We start from the raw sequence: 20,321 nt of genomic DNA on the forward strand, positions 1-20,321 counted from the left end.
TCACTCTGGGTCAGGCCAAGTCTGTGCTCTACTGGGACTCTCACAACACCCCTTGCCTACCTCTGTCATTGCATCTGACACGTGATCTTTCAGTGAGCAGTTTAGGGGGCTGCTTCTATCACCATGCTCCTCTTTGAGGGGCCTCATCTTTCCCACATTTGTATTGCCAGCATCTGGTACATACTTGGAACTGACTTCATAATGTCTTAATGGCAGACGGATGAGTAAATAGATGCTAAAGGGTCCCATTCTGTACCCCACAGTGTGAGGTGGAACAGAGAAGAAGATATAAGCCTATCTGAAAAAACTTTCCTAGACAGAAGTAAAAAGAAATCGGGCTGATGGGCCCTTTAGAGAAATGCCTCTTTGATGGGAGGAGAGGACAGAAGTAACTTATACTGAGGTGAATCCTAGACTCATGAAAGTTTAAAGCTCAAATAGCCAACCCATAAACCAACTCCTTCACGTCTCAGGCAAGGAAACTGATACACCAAGAGGTTGTGGGATTTACCCAAGGTCTTACAAATAGCTGGTGACAGAGATGGGGCCAGAATTCCAGCTTCTATCCTCACCTCGTGTTCTACCACTCAAATACACTCATCTATAAAATTTAAGAATTACTGTTGTAACATAGTCTACTTGGGAATTTCCAGAGACTAATCACACACCGGGTGACAAATATTCTGATGACAGCCAGAGTAGCTTTATAAGTACATAAAAGCCCCTTTACATTCCGAGAAAGGTCAAGTGAAAAAATATGCCATTATTTAGACCACCCCCTACAACGATCCCTACAGATTATTAGGCTCTGTGCTTTGCTGAGATATGTAGACCAGCTAATTAAGCAGAGAAAAATCAATTTTCTTCTAGCAACTCCTGTCACGCCAACCCTGCAAGTTTCAGTTATCAAGACGCACAATGGAGAAGAACACGTCATACTGAAATGCTCCACCGTGAGAAGCAAGCCCCCTCCACGGATAACCTGGCTCTTAGGGAATGGCATGGAGCTCTATGGTAAGTGAAGAAACCATTCTCTTTTCTCCTTTGTTTTCCTTCCTATTTATATTTTTAAGGAATTTTTAAATGTTCTGGCACCCTCTGGTGGCAGAAAGTGCCAGAAAACCCCACTCAATATCTCATTCATCCTTTTCCAGACAAATTATCCTTATTAACCAATCGATACTATGCCTTATGCTTGAAAGCCTCAACACAAATAACATGGTTACATGGTTTTGTTTAAAACAAGGTAGAAACCGAAAATGGTACATGTATTAAATATTATGGTTTCATAGACTCAATAGACATGAGTTTGAGCAAACTCTGGGAGATAGTGAAGGGCAGGGAAGCCTGGCGTGCTGCAGTCCATGGGGTCACAGAGTCAGACACGACTGAGTGACTGAACAACAACAACAAAGGCTTTGTAAAATTTCATTTTATGAATGGTGGGAGAGGATAAGATGGCTGGATAGCATCACTGATTCAATGGACATGAATGTGGGCAGACTCTGGAAGATAGTGAGAGACAGGGAGGACTGGCATGCTGCAGTCCACGGGGTTGCAGAGTCAGACACGACTCAGTGACTCCACGACAACAAAAAAATTTCTTAAAAGACATAATATAGCTATTACCTGTACCTCTGAGCATAAACTTTGTATCAGACACAGAATTGAAAATATGTTTAGGACTTCCCTGGTGGTTCAGTGGCTAAGACTCCATGCTCCTAATGCAGGGGGTCCAGGGTTCAATCCCTAATCAGAGAACTAGATCCCACACGCTGCAACTAAACACCCTGCATGACTCAACTAAAGACCCCACATGCCAGAACCAAGACCTGGCGCAGCCAAATAAATAAATGCATTTCCAAAAATATATATTTAACATAATACATGCAATTGGAACAGATAAGATCTTGCTTGAACAATGGAGTATCATGTCATACTCCCTATGGCAGATAAAACTATTTTGATAACAGCAACAACAACAAAAGCCTAAGGTTTGAGCCTTTTAACTGAAGCAGGAAAACCAACTGTCATGCTTGGGAACTGATTCCAGTTTGTTTACATTTCAACATACATTTCATTCAATTTATGTAAATATAGGTTCAGTCCACTGCCAATTCTAGAACTTTCTTTAATCTGCCTTATTCATTCAACCTGAGTAAGGGCTTGGCTCTTTGTGTTCCACAACATTAGGCTGTCTTGTGTAACCATGATAAGCTTTGGATTTTTTTTTTTTCCAGTAGTGCAGGGTTTATAGGAAATTATCCACTCTTGTTCATCTGCTTCTCTTTGGGAATGGGGCCAAGCACATCCCAGGTGGCTGAGGGAAATTAGAGTGAGGTTAGAAGTCTAACAGGTTTGCCAAGATGTCAAGGCCGTTGGTTTCTCAGAGAACCATGCCACCCAAGAGCATTAAACCGTCACGATCTCACACACCACTTTAAATTGCTTCACAGGTGAAACCCACCATGAATATGAAACTGATGGGAAGAAGTGTAATAGCACCAGCACACTGACAGTCCACGCATATGGCAAAAACTCAACAGCAAGTTGCATTATCCGACACAGAGGCCTGCAAGGAAGAAAACTGGTAGCACCTTTTCGGTTTGAAGATTTGGGTAAGAACCACCAATGGCTGTCTTTGATTATCTTAAATTTACCTTATATCACACTAAAAACAAGATGAAATGGAGTAGGAAAAGTCCTTCAGAGCGAGCTCACTGTCAACAAAGCTTTTTTAAATAACAACTTTCGTTCATGATTGAAATTTCTCCAGCTGGGCGACAGAGTTACTGTTCCAACACTGAGAAGAATCCCAGTTGTGTAGAGAGCCTAACAGAGTGCCGTATGCAAGCAGAGTCATGCTTGTTTTTTGATCATGACAGCTGGCATAACTTGACCTAAAATAGTTTTATTGCAGTCATGTTTTTGGAGAGACCAGGTGAAGCTTACTACACCCCTGTACTTAACCCCTAAGGGGATAAAACTAACTGAAATAAATCTAAACTTGTCAATATCATTGTATGTTAACAATCATGTACCCACATTAAGTCATAACTATGCTTTAGATTTGTTTTGTTATAACTGTTTTAGAGAGCATAGTCTACCCATGTTAATATTCTGAGCAGGGGCTTCCCTGGTGGCCCATTGGTTAAGAGTTCGGCTTCCGACGCCGAGTGTGCAGGTTCAATCCCTGGTCGGGGAGATAAGATCCCACACACCTCACAGTCAGAAAATCCAAACATAAAACAAGCAGTATTGTAACAAATTAAATAAAGACTTTAAAAAATGATCCACATCAAAAAAAATCTTTAAAAAAATATTTTGAGCAGAACACCAAAAATTAAGAATAATAAAAATGAAAAGAAATCAAACATTAAATGTGAAGAGGAGTTGCCTCCATTTCCAGAATCTGTTTCCTGATCCCATCACCAAAGGTTTAAGAATTAATTTAAAAAGTATATAAAATGTTTTGAGCCAAGAAGTAGCCTCTGAGAAGTAGTAGGCATCACACATCTATCATTCACAGGACTCCAACCTTCATTACTTTATAAGGTACTTCTCAGTGTGACTCTGGAAAAGGGCATGGCAACCCACTCCAGTGCTCTTGTCTGAAGAATCCCGTGGACAGAGGAGCCTGGCAGGCTGGTCCACGGGGTCGCAAAGAGTAGGACCGAGTGAGCACTCTCAGTGTGAAAGATGTTCCTGAAGGATAAGCATTCCCTCACCCTAGTGAAAGAGGAAGCTGCTGGATGACCATGAGTTTGTTGAAAAAGCTCTGTATTGAATGAAATAACTGATGAGGAAAGGTACTTGTGAACAGGAACCTCACTGTGAGAAAACTATCCTGCTGCTCTGTGGGGGCTGACGCTGTGGTTAACAACTCCCCACTCACTACCCTGTGTTCTCCGCCGGTCACTTTCTCATCAAACCAAAAGTAGGTCTTGAGGAAGCTGGGTTTAGAAGAATCACGGGCCCCCAGATTGGGCGGACCTATAATCTGACGTAAATATTCTTTCCTCTCTGTCATTCATCCCCCTCCTCACCCTCCACCCCCAGCCACCCCCAGCCATGGAAGGGAGCCTAGGGCACATGGGGAGGCAGGAAGGTCACCAAAGAGTAAATGAGGCTTTTTTTTTTTTTTTTACCTAAATGGCTCTGAAAGATGTTCAGATTTTAAATAAAAGAACCAACAATATCAATAAATATATATTTTAGTTTTCAGCAATTGTTCAAACCATCTACCAAAATTACTGCTGAAGGAGAGATCACAGTTTCTCCTCCTGGATGGCCATAGTTCTATACATACACAGTGTGTGTGTGTATATATATATATATATGTATGTATATACACACATACACAGACTATTGAATATATAGTGCACAATTGTATATATACACTATGGCATATACACACAATATATACAATGTGTATAGAATATAGTATATGTAATATATATATAACCTATTTTGTACATAATTATGTAATTATATGAACTCATATAGTATACATTATTCTAGATCTTAATCATTTTTGATAAATTTTATCCTCTGTGTCCCCAGCAGTTGCACATCATCCTTATCTTGTAATCTGCTTCCAGCTCTTCTATTTGACTTGGCTTCGAGCTTTTCACTCCAGGCAACTTCTCCTCTCTTCAATTTTCTCTGGTCTCTTTGTGGCCACAGAGCTCATTTTAGCCTTATGATCTGTTTTACTATTTCTCCAGTGTCTCCTTAGTGGTTCTTTTCTCAGAGCCCTTGGCATGTGATTCAAGCATTTTTATAGTTTTAAATTTTTAGTGTTTGATTAAGAAAATAATTTACAAAGCCACAGAAAAATCCTTTGATTAAATGAAAGACTGAAAAACACTCACAGGTTCCATAAAGATATTACAGATCAGTATCAATATTGGTAAATTAACAGGCATTGTTTTTATAAGCTCCCTGGTTGCAGGCCTGTTCGTTGACTGATCAAACCTATGCTAAATTGAACTTCTAGATCCATTCCTAAGCATTGATTTTATAGTCTACAATAGCATTTAGTAAGCCTCTTAATGAATAGTCAGGTTTGGGGCTACACATGTCATACAAATGAAATCATTTATTCTCACCAAAAAACTCCAAAAGGTGAATGTATTAGTATCTCCATTTTACAGGTAAGGGAAAGCCTTGCATATGAGAGATTGGGGACCTGGTCCAAACTTAATCAGCGGCAGGAATTGGATCAGCATTGGAATTCAGCCCATTCTGACACTGACTCCAAAGCCACCTAATAAATAGGCAGGTAGATATGCGATTAAGTGGATAGACAGATTGATAAGTATTAATAGGGAGATACAGATAGAGGTGAACAGTCTGCCCACCACTGCCCAGTGCACCGCTCCATGGAGGTCCAGCCTGCTACGCTTCTAAGCCAGGCAGTTTAGCAGATGGACAATCAGCGGGATGTAGATTCCAACACCAGCACAAGGGCTGCAGAACACCTAATTCTGAGGTTTCCGCAGAACCCCAACGAGCAGGTAGCAGCCAAGCATATTCTCCAGCCTGCTGTACTGAGCACAATGTGGGTAAAATTGCTCTCTGTAGTTGCGGAATTCTGTTTTTCCCCTTTCCTAGTTACTGATCAGGAGACAACGTCAGCTGCCCTGGAGACAAGCTCTCTATCCTCTCAAGACCCTCAGCAGCCCAATAGCACTGGTAAGTATCAAAAACATTAAAACTTAAAAAAAAAAATCATGATTCTCTGGGAAGGTCACTTTTCCCATTCTAAGTTTCAAGAACGTTTTTTTCTTTTATTTTGTAATAAGACCATAGAAGGCTCCTTCCAACTGGCTCCAGCTTTATGGTGACCAGGAGAAGCACCATATTCAGAGAGTTCAGTTAGTGGGAGGGGCTTCAGAGTAACTAACACCTTGTAAGTTCTCTTTCTCTCTCTCTCACACACACATGCATGCATGCACATACAACTGTGACACCTGAATTCCTCTGTGGTAAAAGGCAGGGTTGAATTCATTTATAGGAGACTCATTTCTTTGTTCTTCCATCTAGAACAGACCAAACACAAAATAAAGACTTGATAACAGCAAAGTGCAAAATGCAGGATCTGCAGTTTTGCTGTTGTCATTGAATAACAAAATCACCTTTGAAGGCTCATGAGTTACTTGGTTGTCAAGAACTCAGATAGTTTTGTTTTTATAATTTTACGTATTTATTTTGGTTGTGCTGGGTCTTAGTTGCTGCACACAGGCTTCCTCTAGTTGCAGTTAGTGGGGGCTACTCTCCCGTAGCAGTGCACGGGCTTCTCGCTGCGGTGGCTTCTCTTGCTGCAGAGCACAGGCTGTAGGGCACTTGGGGCGTCAGTAGTTGGGGTATGTGGGCTCTGCAGGTGCAGTTCCCGGGCTCTAGAGCCGGGGCTCAGTAGCTGTGGTGCACAGACTTAGTTGCTCCATGGCATGTGGGATCTTCCTGGATCAGGGATCGAACCTGTGTCCCCTGCACTGGCAAGTGGATTCTTAACCACTGAGCCACCAGGGAAACTCCTGTTTTGTTTCTTCAACTTACCATATGCATTTTATTTTTTTAATTTCCTTTTCTTTCATTAGTGAGGTTTATAAAAAAAAAAAACCACACACACAGAAGCAAAAATGTGTATTTTTCAACCTTACTGTACACACCTCCAAAGTATAGAAATGTAACATTCTGAGTGCTAAAATATATTTAAGAACTCAGTTTTTGATGACAGGATTAAACTATAAATGAAGGAGAATTTAGAAAACCTGGATTATAATCCCAGCTTGGTTAGACAGTGAATCACTAGATGATTAACTCTGGGCAATGATCACATATTTAACTTATCTTTGTATTTTACCTAGCTTGATACCTGCCAATAGGAGGTACTCACAAAATGCAGTATGAATGAATGGATGAATGAATGTGTGCAGGCAGTTGTCATGGTGCTTTGAACAAGACAGTAAGCTTCATTCAGAAAGGCATAAATCCCCACATATACTCTTTCTGTTTCAAATAGAGTCTCTCTAAAATTGTGTGGTGGGAGAAGTGCTTTCATATCACTATCATGTCCATAGTTCTGAGTATCAGATCACATTTTTAAAATGTTTTTATTTTATTTTATTTAACTTTGCAATATTGTATTGGTTTTGCCATATATCAAAATGAATCTGCCACAGGTATACATGTGTTCCCCATCCTGAACCCTCCTTCCTCCCCAATATTAAAAGTAAATGTTTAGGTTCTTTAAGCACTGATAAATATATATGTACCGTACATACATATATACTTTTTCTGCAGGGCGATGGAAATTGAAAATATTATCAAGTGGAACAGCCACATCCCTTGGTTAAATAATCCAATATTTTTAAACGTGTTTAGAATCTATTTGTCTTTAAATCGGCTTACACCACTACTGAATAACTCAATTTTCTCCTCTGCTTTTTCATATAGAAGATTTAAAGAATATGGTTTCTAAAATTCCTTTCAGCCTTCAATTTCTACGATTTTATTACTGTTAATAATACCCATTTTCAATAGAAGAGGCGGTTTCATTCCCCTCAGGGCCCACATGGTGGCGCTGAGCAATGGGCTACAAACCAAGAATGCAGAGGAGGGAAAAAAACAGGGAAAAGAAACAACAAAATCGGGAAAAAGGATCTCTTATTTTTATAATTTCTCTTACCTCGCAAAATCATCATAGTACACCCTATTTCTAAGGAGGAAGCAGGCATTGGGCTGAATGGCAACTGAGCCAGTTTTCAACATAAAAATCACTGCTTTGTGCATTTCAGGTTGTAGGATTTCTATTCATCAGGCTTAAGGTACCATTCTTCAATATTCAGTCCTGAAGCATCCTAAAACGGTTTCAACTAATAGACCTGGTTCACAGAGGAAATATAATGTTTTAAATTTGGGATTCTGAGTTTTGATATTGGCTCTGCCACCTATCTGCTATAGAACTGAGACAAAAATTAACTTCTTGAAACCTGTTTGCTCGGAGCTATAGTGAGAAGTAATATATACCAAATGGTCAGTTTAAGGTCTGGCACAGAGAAAGTGTTCATTAAACATTCACCTCGCAAAAAAAGGGCTTCCCTCGTGGCTTAGATGGTAAAGAATCTGCCTGCAATGCAGGAGACCTGGGTTCCATCCCTGGGTTGGGAAGATCCCCCGGAGAAGGAAATGGCTATCCATTCCAGTATTCTTACCTGGAAAATCTCATGGACAGAGGAGCCTGGCAGGCTACAGTCCATGGGGTCAAAAAGAACGGGACACAACTGAGTGACTCTTTAAAAAAAAAGTGAACCTGACCATTTGCAACAATTTTTGGAAGAAGTCAGTAGTTCAAAAGTGGTATTGTTTTGAATGAGGATCATTCAATTTGGTTTCCAAAGGTGCTTCGGGATGAATATGCGCATATACACCACATAGCACATACACTGTCATATGAATATCTCATGTCTTACTTTCATCTTGGTTGCAGTAATGGAAGATTCTAGTACGTCAGAGATTGACAAGGAAGAGGAAGAACAAACCACTCAAGTCTCTCACTTGGCCACTGGTAAGTGTCCCCAACACTTATTTACTTAGAACAGACACTTGATGTTTTAACCTCTTAATCAATACATCCAGTAGACTTTTTCAGTCCTTATTATTTTTGACCTTTTTATTGGTTAATCATTCCCTTACCCCTTGACCTGTTCCTTGACGTAGTCATCTCCCTGGCTTCCCTGACTTACTCTGTCTGCTCCTGTTACTTTGCTCGCCACTTTTCCCTGTGTCCATTAGCTCACGTCCCCTCCTCCTCTGACTTCTTCTATGCAGATTTGATTCTACTTTTCCATCCCTGGTTATTGCCTTAATCCTTAAATAGTTTCCCCCTTCCCAAGAGTATTTCTGTTGCCATCAAACAGAAGAGTTACATACCTGCATTTCCAGAACATTCTCCTGAGCAAGAACACCTGTTTCATTCCATTTCCCACATATCTCTGGCTGAATATTTTGCCAGCTCCTCAAACTCAACATGGGTAAAAACTGAACAGCGCCTTTCCCCACAAAATCAACTTGCCCAAAGCATCACACAGCCCAAAACACACACATATATGTGTGTGTATACACTCACACAGACACACATATAAAATCAGTAGGTTCCCAAAGAGTTTTGAGTCTTCTCTTTTGCCCACAAGCACCGCCCCCTCCTTGATGCAGGCCCCCATCATGTCCTGCACAAAGTATTGTAACTTCAACTTCTCCTCTTGCTGTGATTTTTCAGTATCCAACTATCAAAACACCTCTTTGCACCCTCTACCCTAGTGATCAGAAAACCGCTATGGCTCACCATTCACAGCACAGAGCCTGAGCCTTCAAGCCTCCAGAGGTGGTCTCTACCACCTCCCTCTGTGGCCCTGTCTCTATGAACTCCTGACCAGAATACACGTTTTTCTCTGATAACTTTCCATCTCATTTTGATGGCCCTGCCCTAACTGCCCCAATGAAAGAAAATCCACATCACTCTTCTCCTTACCCCTCCTTCAAGACCAGCATCCTTGCCGAACGCTTTCCTGACCAGCTCAGGGACCACGCCAGCCTCGGAACCCCTGAACACATTATTATACATAACATATGTGGGTCTAGAATCTGGCACAGTTATCTTACTGCTGTTTGTTTGTTTTTTTAATTGAAGGATAATTGCTTTACAATATTGTGTTGGTTTCTGCTATACATCAACATGAATCAGCCATAGGTATACAAAAGTCCCCTCCCCCTTGAACCTCCCTCCCACCTCCCACCACATCCCATACCTCTAGGTTGTCACACAGCCTCGGTTTGAGTGCCCTGAGTCATACAGCAAATTCCCACTGGCTATCTATTTTACATATGGGAATGTATATGTTTCCACTCTACTCTCTCCATTCGTCCCACCCCCTCCACGCCCCCCTCACCGTGTCCATAGGTCTTTTCTCTATGTCTGCATCTCCATTGCTGCTCTGAAAACAGGATCATCAGTACTATCCTTCTAGATTCCACATATATGCGTGAATACATGATATTTGTTTTTCTCTTTCTGACTCACTTCACTCAGCATAATAGGCTCTAGGTTTATCCACCTCATTAGCACTGATACGAATGTGTTCCTTTTTATGGCTGAGTAATATTCCACTATATATATATATATATGTGTGTGTCACAATTTCTTTATCCATTCATCTCTTGATGGACATCTAGGTTGCTTCCATGTCCTAGCTATTGTAAATAATGCTGCAGTGAACACAGTGTCTTTTTCTATAATGGTTTTCTCAGGACTGCTGTTTGTTTTTATTAACTTGTTTGTTTATATATAGAGAGAACTACTCCCTAAATCATAGGATTGTGCCTTAGCAGCTCCAAGCACAATTTTCTCTGAGTAGTTGCACTCCTTAATAGCATGTTGGTTGAGATGAAGGGGACCGTGAATGACATTCTGCAAATGTAGAGCCCCCAAAATAAGAGTACTAGAAAGATCTTTAAGAGCTCACCTGGTTTATCTCCAGATGCCTTCATGGAGGACCACATTTAACCTAGCCAAGATTAATGAAAACTCATTTTATTTGCAGAGTTTTTCAAACTCCTTAGTAACTTTTCTTGCTACTTAACTACACTTTGCTAAAAACTCCATTCTTTACAGCTAATTTGAACCCTCTGACTATACTTCAATATCCTCACGTTTCTTCTAGAAATGAAAAATAACTAGCCCAATATCTATGTAACTTAAAAACCTTTTTCAAATCATCCCATGAAATTGCTTTGTTTATATTCCTGTTTGCTTATTTTCAGAGAACAAATAACGTGACTCTCTTTACCTTCAGGGTAAAGCTCTCCCTCATCTTTTCCTCTCAGCTATTATCCTTCATTATATTTTGCAAATACCGTATATATTCCTCAGTGATCAAAAATCCCCTCAGCCTGTTTAAAGCCCTTGCATTTTCCCTGCAGAAGCAAATCGGCTGTATGGGGGACTGACAAAGAAGAACAGCGGTGTCCTGCTGCTGACCCTCGTGTCCTTCCTCATCTTCATACTGTTCATCATTGTCCAGCTCTTCATCATGAAACTCCGGAAAGCACATGTGATATGGAAGAAAGGTGAGTGGGCAGAGAGCCTTACAGAGGCTCCAAGATGCTGAAGCCTCTGGCCAGCCCAAAGGGAAATTCTGTCAATTAAAGCTCTTCCATTCAATGCTATACCATCTGTCTGAGCAGGATGTGAATTTCCAGGGATTATAGTCAAAGAATGCATGACCAAGAGAAACTAGAGTAGCTCTAGGAAATGGCATTAAATTGTGGAGGCTTCTATTCACAAAAGGGTACCAAATAGAGAGCATATTCATCCATTCATTCAATAAGCATTCACTGAATACCCACCGTATGCCAGGCACTCTTCCAGGCACTGAGAACACATCTGCCAACAAGGCAGACCAAATCCCTGTCCTCAAGGAGTTCCTATTCTAGGACTGTTGACCAGTCAAGGGTTGAATATAATAGACTGTTTGTGGGCCCATTCTTACTCTGTAAGAATGCACTCAGCTTCCGTCAACCATATGTTTGTAATTTTTCCTAAGCATTCTGATTTAAAAGTTATCATTGGAAACAAAAACAAAATTATTTAGCTAGCATAGAAAATACCTATTAAAATATGTATACTCAACATCAGAGACAGAAGGGACCTTAGAAGTTATCCAGAATAACTATCTGCTCTGTTCGTTGCACAAATGCGTGCCAAGATTAAATCCCTGCTTTAATTCTGAGTGGTTATTTAGACCTGGACTGTTCAATACAGTAGCCATAATACAGCTAGTCAGCACACGAACTGTGGCTAGGCACCCTTGAGAGGTGCTGTAAGGATTTGTATTTGACTTTAATATGCTGGACACATCCACTTTTGAAGACTCAGTTCACACACATACACGAGAATATGTCTAATAACAATACATTGAATCTACTAGTTAAATAAAAACATAGCAATTTCACCTGCTTCCTTTTACTTTTTGAAATGGCAACTAGAAAACTGTAAATTATACACGTGACTTGCATGATGGTGCTCTTGAACACTGCTGATTTAGCCATATATGTCTCATACACCTCCAATGACAGAGAACGCATTACGTTCTATGGCAAAATACTATTAATACATCTTTGAATGGCTCTGACCCTTTTACTGTTGCTTCTCATGTGGCACATTTATATGATGGACTATTACTCAGCCATTAAAAGCAATGAAATAATGCCATTCGCAGCAACACGGACGGACCTAGAGATTGTGGTACTGAGTGAAGTCAGACAGAGAAGAAGAGGGAATAAGTGCACACCACTACAGTGAAGCACTTAATATGACATCCCTTGTATGTGGAATCTAAAAAGAAATCACAAAATGAACTTACTTACAAAACAGCAAGAGACTCACAGACTTAGAGAATGAACTTATGGTTGCCAGAGGTTAGGATGTGGGGAAGGGATAGTTAAGGGGGTTTGGATGGACATGTACATACTGCTATGTTTAAAATGGATGACCAGCAAGGACCCACTGTCTAGCACAGGGAACTCTGCTCAATGTTATATGGCAGCCTGGACGGGAGGGGAGTTTGGGGGAGAATGGATACATGTACATATGGCTGAGTGAGTCCCTTCACTGCTCACCTGAAACTATCACAATACTGTTAATCAACTATATCCCAATACAAAATAAAAAGTTTAAAAAAAATTTAAGTATTGCTTTTCCTAGTTTAATATCTATCATTTGAGATATTCAGATGAACTAACATTTTTATCATAAACAGACCTACATATAGGGTCTGGCTTTCCAGTTGTACCCACACAACAGGCAATCGCCACAGTATTGTTTCAAAACCTCCCACTGATACCTCCCCCACCATGCTTCTTTAAGCGCTACTAGAATTGTTTCTTCCCAAATAGACAGTATTTGACTCTAATATGCTGTCATCTGACTTCTGCAACTTTTATACTGCATGACACAGTGCCTGTAGGAATCACAGTAAAACTAAAAAATAATTTACTGAACTAATGAGTACATGAGGTACGGGGGAGGAAGTGGTAAGTCTACTATTGCATAAAAACAGGTACGATCTTATTCAAATGTACATTTCTAAATACAGATGTTGCCTGTGGCACCAGAAATCAATAACAATTTTTTCTTCTTGCAGAAAGTGAGATTTCAGAGCACACTCTAGAAAGTTACAGATCGAGGTCAAATAATGAAGAAACATCATCCCAAGAGAGAAATGGCCAAAGTAAGTCAACTATGGGACCTGAGACATGAAAAATGAGGTTCATTAACTTGTTGCCTTTCATGAGGAGAGGAAAAAATCAAAGTTTGATTTTTAGCACAAGGAAAAGCAAATAACCTGAATCATTTCACAGAACTTAAGGAAATACACCTAAAAAAAACAAAAAGTAGCAGTTCAGCTTGCATAGCTGAACATAAGCCCCTTTGAGAAGCCATCCCTGAGTCCTTGCTGTCACGCACAGGTACATCTTGGACTGAATGCCCCTCCTGTGCACCACAGCATCCTACATACAGCTTTACCAATGAAGAACTTCCCACACCAGGCTGTCATTTTTGGTGTGTTAATCTAGCTACCACAATACACCTCCAGGTGGTGAGCAATTGGGTCTACTCTATGTGTATCCTCAGATCCTAGCATAGGGCTTGTCACATCAGAAGCGGAGAGTCTGGTAAATTTCTATTGAATAAATAAATACAGGGCTTTTGAGGTGGTGCTAGTAGTAAAAACAAACAAACAAAAAAACCCACCTGCTAATATAGGACAGATGCAGGTTTAACCTCTGGATGGAGAAGATCCTCTGGACAAAGGCATGGCAACCCACTCCAGTATTCTTGCCTGGGAAATCTCATGGACAGAAGAGCCTGGCAAGCTACAGTCCAGGGGGTCGCAAAGAGTCAGACATGACTGAGCTCTCATGCAAATAAATATAAGGCTTAACAAATTTGAGCAGAAATGTTTCACGTCTTTTGGATTACTTTATTGCAGTTCTTCAAGCAAAATATGAAAAGAAAAATCCAAAAGGAGATTCAGTGTGTGTGTGCATGTGTGTGTGTGTACTCTTGACAAAGATAAAGTAGACAGAAGCTAGGAATATAGCACAACAAGAATCTTATACCTTCCAACCACTGTTTCCTCCATGCAAATTAACTTATTCCACCTGCCCAAAGTTGCAAGACAATGCAGTGAGCTTTGCCACTAGTTGCTACTGGTTTTCTTGAGGCTTTATAAGAAGCATTTCTTTTACAACACCTCTCACTTTTTTTTGGTTTTGACCTAGCAAGGTGTGAAATGGAAAGAAAGACTAGCTGTAGTACTAGGAAGACGGGCATGAGTGAGTGGCGTGTGTGAGACCCGGGGTGGGGGACGGAAATGTGGGTCAGCTGCCTACAGGCTGTTACACTGCAACACGTATTTCTATGATGTCAGTATAATGTGTAACTGGAGTTGTTTCCTGTACCCACCCATTCCCCCAGGCAAGGGGAACAGAGCAGCGGGTGTAGCTTTGCTGTTCACCTGAAACTATCACAACACTGAGAATTGGGCATACCCCAATGTATGGGTTCAATTGCTCAGCTGTGTCAACTCTTTGTGACCCCATGGCCTGCAGCCCACCAGGCTCCACTGTCCGTGGGATTTTCCAGGCAAGAATACTGGAGTGGGTTGCCATTTCCTCCTCCAGGGGATCTTTCCCACCCAGGGATGAAACCCGTGTCTCCCATGTCTCCTGCACTGGCTGGCGGGTTCTTTACTACTATACCCCAATACAAAATAAAAATTAAAACAACAACAACAGTGGGAGTAGAATTGTAACCTTTAGCAGGAAAAGAAAAGCCCTCAGTTCAGCTGCTGAGCAAGCAGCTGCTGCTGCTAAGTCGCTTCAGTCGTGTCCGACTCTGTGTGACCCCATAGACGGCAGCCCACCAGGCTCCCCTGTCCCTGGGATTCTCCAGGCAAGAACACTGGAATGGGTTGCCATTTTCTTCTCCAGTGCATGAAAGTGAAAAGTGAAAGTGAAGTCACTCAGTCATGCCTGATTCTTAGCGACCCCATGGACTGCAGCCTATCACCTCCTCCGTCCATGGGATTTTCCAGGCAAGAGTACTGGAGAGGGGTGCCATTGCCTTCTCCAGAGCAAGCAGAAGCCCTTATAATTCACCTTTAAGAAAGTCTAAAATGAGCATCTACATAGAAGAAATTAACACATTATAAATTGACTATTAATATACTTTAATAAAATTTTTTTTAATTAAAAAAATAGAATAAACCTGTGCACTAAGGACTCCCTACCCAGAAAGGTCTGTCCCCTGCCCCAATACATACTCCCTAGGGTGGGAGGATTGCCACAGCTGTGGGAGGTTGCACTGTCTCCTGGGATATGATGCCCCACTTTCATTCTCCTTCCCTCAGCGTCCTCAAATCCAGCATTTCAACTCTATCATTTCTGCTCATTGTCTTCTGGAGACACTTCTAGACTCCGTGTACAGAGATACATGAGCTTTCAGTGGGCTGCGCCAAACCTCTTATTCCCATAAGCCCTTTTACCTTCAGTATGAAATCATGTTAAAGGCAATGTATTTTTTCCAGCAACACATCCGTTATTTGATATCAGAGATGTCTATATATCTTATTTCAGGTTTATGAGCATAATGTTTACATAAGAAGACTTTTTGAAAATTAGGCTATAACAGAGCATTGAAGACCATGTGTACACAGCAGTGAATTTCAGATTTGAGTTTTTTAAGACATTAACATTTGTACCTACAAATACCACAGGCGATCTGCATGTTTTAAATAAATGGGTGCAACATTGTTCAAACTAAATGTTTGGGTTTTTCATGTTTTTCTTTCAGCTTCCCGCTCTAGGGGCTGCATAAACTACATCACACAGTTGTACTCGGAGGCAAAAACAAAGACGAAGGAAAAGGCACAACCTTCAAAATTGAAAGGAGAGCTGACTCATATACCAGAAAGCATCGTGTAGGGAGCCTTCCAACAGAAAATAGGATTTCAGGGCAGCCTCATCATCACCTCGGTGGAGCAGCCTGTGGGAAGGTGCTTAATTACCGTCACACGAAAAACGTCCTTTGAGTGCAATGCAAGATGGCGTCCTCCAATAGTAAACCACCCCGGGACTCAGAGCAATAAGTGAGGACCAACCCATGGACATAAAGCTTTGTAGTTTAAAGAAATGAACAGAACTTATTATGCCTGACACTACTTCAGAGCGGGAGGATTCTACTAAAGCGGGAGGATTCTACTAAAGCGGGAGGATTCTACTAAAGCGGGAGGAAGCTTTGGGATCAGGGTCAATGTGATCAGCTAACATTCTTACTGGAAAGGAAAACAGGAGATTTTAGATGCTGGGCTCTAGTGGAACTACTTAAAAAAAAATTTTTTTAATTGTTTTTAATCTTTCTTTCTGGTTTCCAAATAAAGATCTTTGGGATGAAAAGGACCCAAAGAAGGTCTCTAGTCCTAGGAGCTGACTTTCAAGACAGACTTTAAGCAGCTGTAACCAGTCCATGCCCTGTCAGGGATAAGTCATGAATGAGTCAGATGAACATGAAGGTCCCAAAGTTCATGCCCTAAGACCTAAGGGTAGTTCAAGGCAGACCCAAAGATTCCGTGTTCTTAGAATTGTCTTGCTAAATTACAATAGTTGGCCTGGAAGACCATGTTTTTACCAGGACACTTCATTCCAAAAACATGTACAAAAGACAATAATGAGTTGAATTTCCTGATGACTGATCTAATAGATGCTTTTCAAAAATTATTTAATAAAGAGCTGACTATGTATTTGTGTTTTTAGTGGTTGTTTCAAGGTGTACTTCCCCCCTTCACTTTTACATATGAAAATGTGTGAAAACATTTATGACATGTCTCATTCTTTGGGTCTGAATAAACTATTTCTAAAATAATACCACCTGCTGTCCCCACCTCTCCCTGCACTGCTCTACCACACATAAAATTTATGAGTTTGTATTTGTTACAGAGGCCAGATCCAGCTGTGATTTTTTTCTTGTGATAATTTTTTTAAAACAATCACAAAATTACTGAAAGGCATAAGGACAGAATGAAGTGCTTTTCCCTCTAATCCAGGGGTGCCCAACCTCTGGGATCTAAAGCCTGGTGATCTGAGCTGATGTAATAATAACAGAAACAAAGTGCCCGATAAATGTAATGAGCGTGAATCATCTCAAAACCATCCCCATCTCCCCGGTCTGTGGAAAGTCTTCCATGAATCCAGTTCCTGGTGCCAAAAAAAAGTGGGGACCGCTGCTCTAAACCATTGTAAGTTGACATGATGACCCTTTAGGCTGGAGTAGGATTCTATCTCATTGCTTACATATAACTTAAGGTAGTGTTTCATGTTTCCTTGTTTCTGTTCATTGGAAAATAGAAGTAAAAAATAAGAAATCTCTATCCTTCTTAGTTTTGCCTTTCGGGAATTAAGTCAAAAAGATGCTTATTTTACTTCTTCTCGAATGACTCAAGAAAAACCAAACCAAAATTCTCTGACTGTAAGCATCTCTCATTAGGTAAAAATAACGGAGAGAAAAATCCTACTACCCAACAGACTGAGCACACATAAAATAGGCAAGGCTCCCCTCAGGGGAAGAGGACAGCTCCAACTGCTAGGCATTCACAAGGTCACTAATTTAACCCAATAACATAATTTCCTGTTACCTCCCCCAAGTGAAGTCATGGTACTTTGCTATATTTATAATAACGTTTTGATCTAGCTGAAATGCAATTCTATTTTTACAGTGTTGCACCTACTAAGAGAGAAGCCCTTTTCCTTCCTGTAATGCCTTCATGAGCAAATTTGTCATCACTGACCATTACTCTGCTGCGGCTGCTGCTGCTAAGTCGCTTCAGTCGTGTCCGACTCTGTGCGACCCCATAGACGGCAGCCCACCAGGCTCCCCTGTCCCTGGGATTCTCCAAGCAAGAACACTGGAGTGGGTTGCCATTTCCTTCTCCAATGCATGAAAGTGAAAAGTGAAAGTGAAGTCTCTCAGTCGTGTCCGACTCTTAGCGACCCCATGGACTGCAGCCTCCCAGGCTCCTCTGTCCATGGGATTTTCCAGGCAAGAGTACTGGAGTGGGGTGCCATTGCCTTCTCCAGATCATTACTCTAGACCTGTTCAAATACGATAATTTTTTCCCACCTTTTCTGCTCTACATCTCATTTTCACATAGAAGCAAACCAAAACTAAGGCAACAACAGCTTCTTATATTCTCCCCAAATGCCTCAGTTTATCTTTTTAAGAAGATATCTTGCCTAACTGTAGAGAGACTTAGCTTTGTGGAAGCACCTTTTATTGACATTTAAACACAGAAAATAATTCTGCCAGATCTTTAGCAATCCCCTGAAAAAATGAGTCACAATTTTTAATTAAGATAGGATACTTCTTTTGAGTCAGGCCCTGATTTGTGAAATAAAAATTGTGTCCCATTAGAAAATTACTAGACTCTGTGACTTTCAGTGTGGTTTGAAGGAGACTAAGCCTCAGAGATCCAGATGAAATTTTCAAATGAAGCTACCCCCTTTACTAGAGATAAACATCAAATCAATAACTAATATTACACTTTATTATTATCATTTTTGGGGCCATGCTGCAGCTTGTGGAATCTTAGTTCTGACCAAGTATTGAATCCAGGCCCTCAACATTGAGACTGGACTGCCAGGGAATTCCCTAAATATTATTCTTTAAAATGGGGGGTGTGTGCTCTTTCTTTCGCTTTTCCCTAATTCTTTATTCCCAGGTTGTGGTAAGTTAGTTTTGGTCACAGAATAACTTCCTGTATCTTAAGCTTCCTCATCTGTAAAATGGGGATAAAAATCCCCACCACACAGGATTAGTGTGAAGACTAAATGAGATAAGAGTACTAGTTTCTCCCCGTACAAGTTTAAGACAATGGCATAGAGACCACTAAATCCTGGGTCTACTTACTGAGAATATTCTGATAACTGGATATACAGAATTTTAACTTTAAAGCTAAGCATGCACAATAGGCACTGCTATTGAAGAAAACCACATAGAAAAGCTTTTAATGAGCTCTGTCACCTCATCTCATAATAAAATAAGCAGCAACTAGAAGAGCATGTATTAATACTGATGCTGTAAAACAAAAATTTTATATGCGATAAAGGTGGTATCTCAAATGATTTTCGAAAGAAAAGATCAACATTTTACTAACTGGGCAGCCATATAGAAAAAGGCAAAACTTGATAAAGATATCATACACCAAAAATAAAATCCAAATAGATGGAATATTTAAAAATATAAATGAAACCATAGAAATACCAGAAAAAAATAGGTAATTAACCTATAGACCAATTAGGTCTATAACCTGGGAGTGGGATAAACTTCTCTTATCATGACTCAAAATTCAAAAATATGAGGGAAGAAGAGTGATAGCTTAGACTATATAAAAATAAATGCCTCGTGGCATTAAATAAATAGAAAGTGAAAGGCTGGGGGTGGGGGGAGTGGTAAAATCCTTAAAGACCTTCTAAAAATAAGAAAAACAACCAACACCACACCAGAAAAAGAACAAGGAAAAAAGGCAAATTGTTCTTAATATTAAAAAGTATATAACAAGTATAATATATAAAAAGTATAAAAAAATAAAATAAAAAGTACATAACAAGGAAATTCAAATGGTTAATTGCAGGTTGGGGCAAAAAATGCATAACTAGAGCCTGGAACATTTTAGACTGGAAAGTAAGAAAGTAATCAGAGACAAATCACTTTTAGATATTGCTCAGATAAAAACTCTTTAATCTGAAATGTAAAATATATTTGCAATAATTTGGAAGGTCACTAATAAAAACAACCATCAGATCAGATCAAATCAGTCGCTCAGTCATGTCCAACTCTTTGTGACCCCATGAATCGCAGCACACCAGGCCTCCCTGTCCTTCACCAACTCCCAGAGTTCACTCAGACTCATGTCCATCAAGTCAGTGATGCCATCCAGCCATCTCATCCTCTGTCGTCCCCTTCTCCTCCTGCCCCCAATCCCTCCCAGCATCAGGGTCTTTTCCAATGAGTCAACTCTTCGCATGAGGTGGCCAAAGTACTGGAGTTTCAGCTTTAGCATCATCATTCCTTCCAAAGAATTCCCAGGGCTGATCTCCTTCAGAATGGACTGGCTGGATCTCCTTGCAGTCCAAGGGACTCTCAAGAGTCTTCTCCAACACCACAGTTCAAAAGCATCAATTCTTAGGCGCTCAGCCTTCTT

At 40.5% G+C, this 20,321-nt stretch overlaps 1 protein-coding gene across 2 annotated transcripts in view; it reads left to right on the forward strand.

Moving 5' to 3' along the window:
- The window catches only part of CRTAM (cytotoxic and regulatory T cell molecule), a 28,928-nt gene extending 11,939 nt beyond the window's left edge, over positions 1-16,989 (forward strand). For both annotated transcript variants that reach the window (XM_061440628.1, XM_061440629.1), the window contains exons 4-10: positions 871-1,014; positions 2,457-2,618; positions 5,617-5,697; positions 8,495-8,572; positions 10,984-11,130; positions 13,206-13,292; positions 15,920-16,989. In XM_061440628.1, coding sequence (XP_061296612.1) covers positions 871-1,014; positions 2,457-2,618; positions 5,617-5,697; positions 8,495-8,572; positions 10,984-11,130; positions 13,206-13,292; positions 15,920-16,050 — 830 coding nt within the window. In that variant the 3' untranslated portion in view covers positions 16,051-16,989. The remainder of the gene's footprint in view (positions 1-870; positions 1,015-2,456; positions 2,619-5,616; positions 5,698-8,494; positions 8,573-10,983; positions 11,131-13,205; positions 13,293-15,919) is intronic.
- The last annotated feature ends 3,332 nt before the right edge of the window (positions 16,990-20,321 follow it).

This window comes from Bos javanicus, chromosome 15 (assembly GCF_032452875.1).
Source record: "Bos javanicus breed banteng chromosome 15, ARS-OSU_banteng_1.0, whole genome shotgun sequence".
Classification (NCBI taxonomy): domain Eukaryota; kingdom Metazoa; phylum Chordata; class Mammalia; order Artiodactyla; family Bovidae; genus Bos; species Bos javanicus.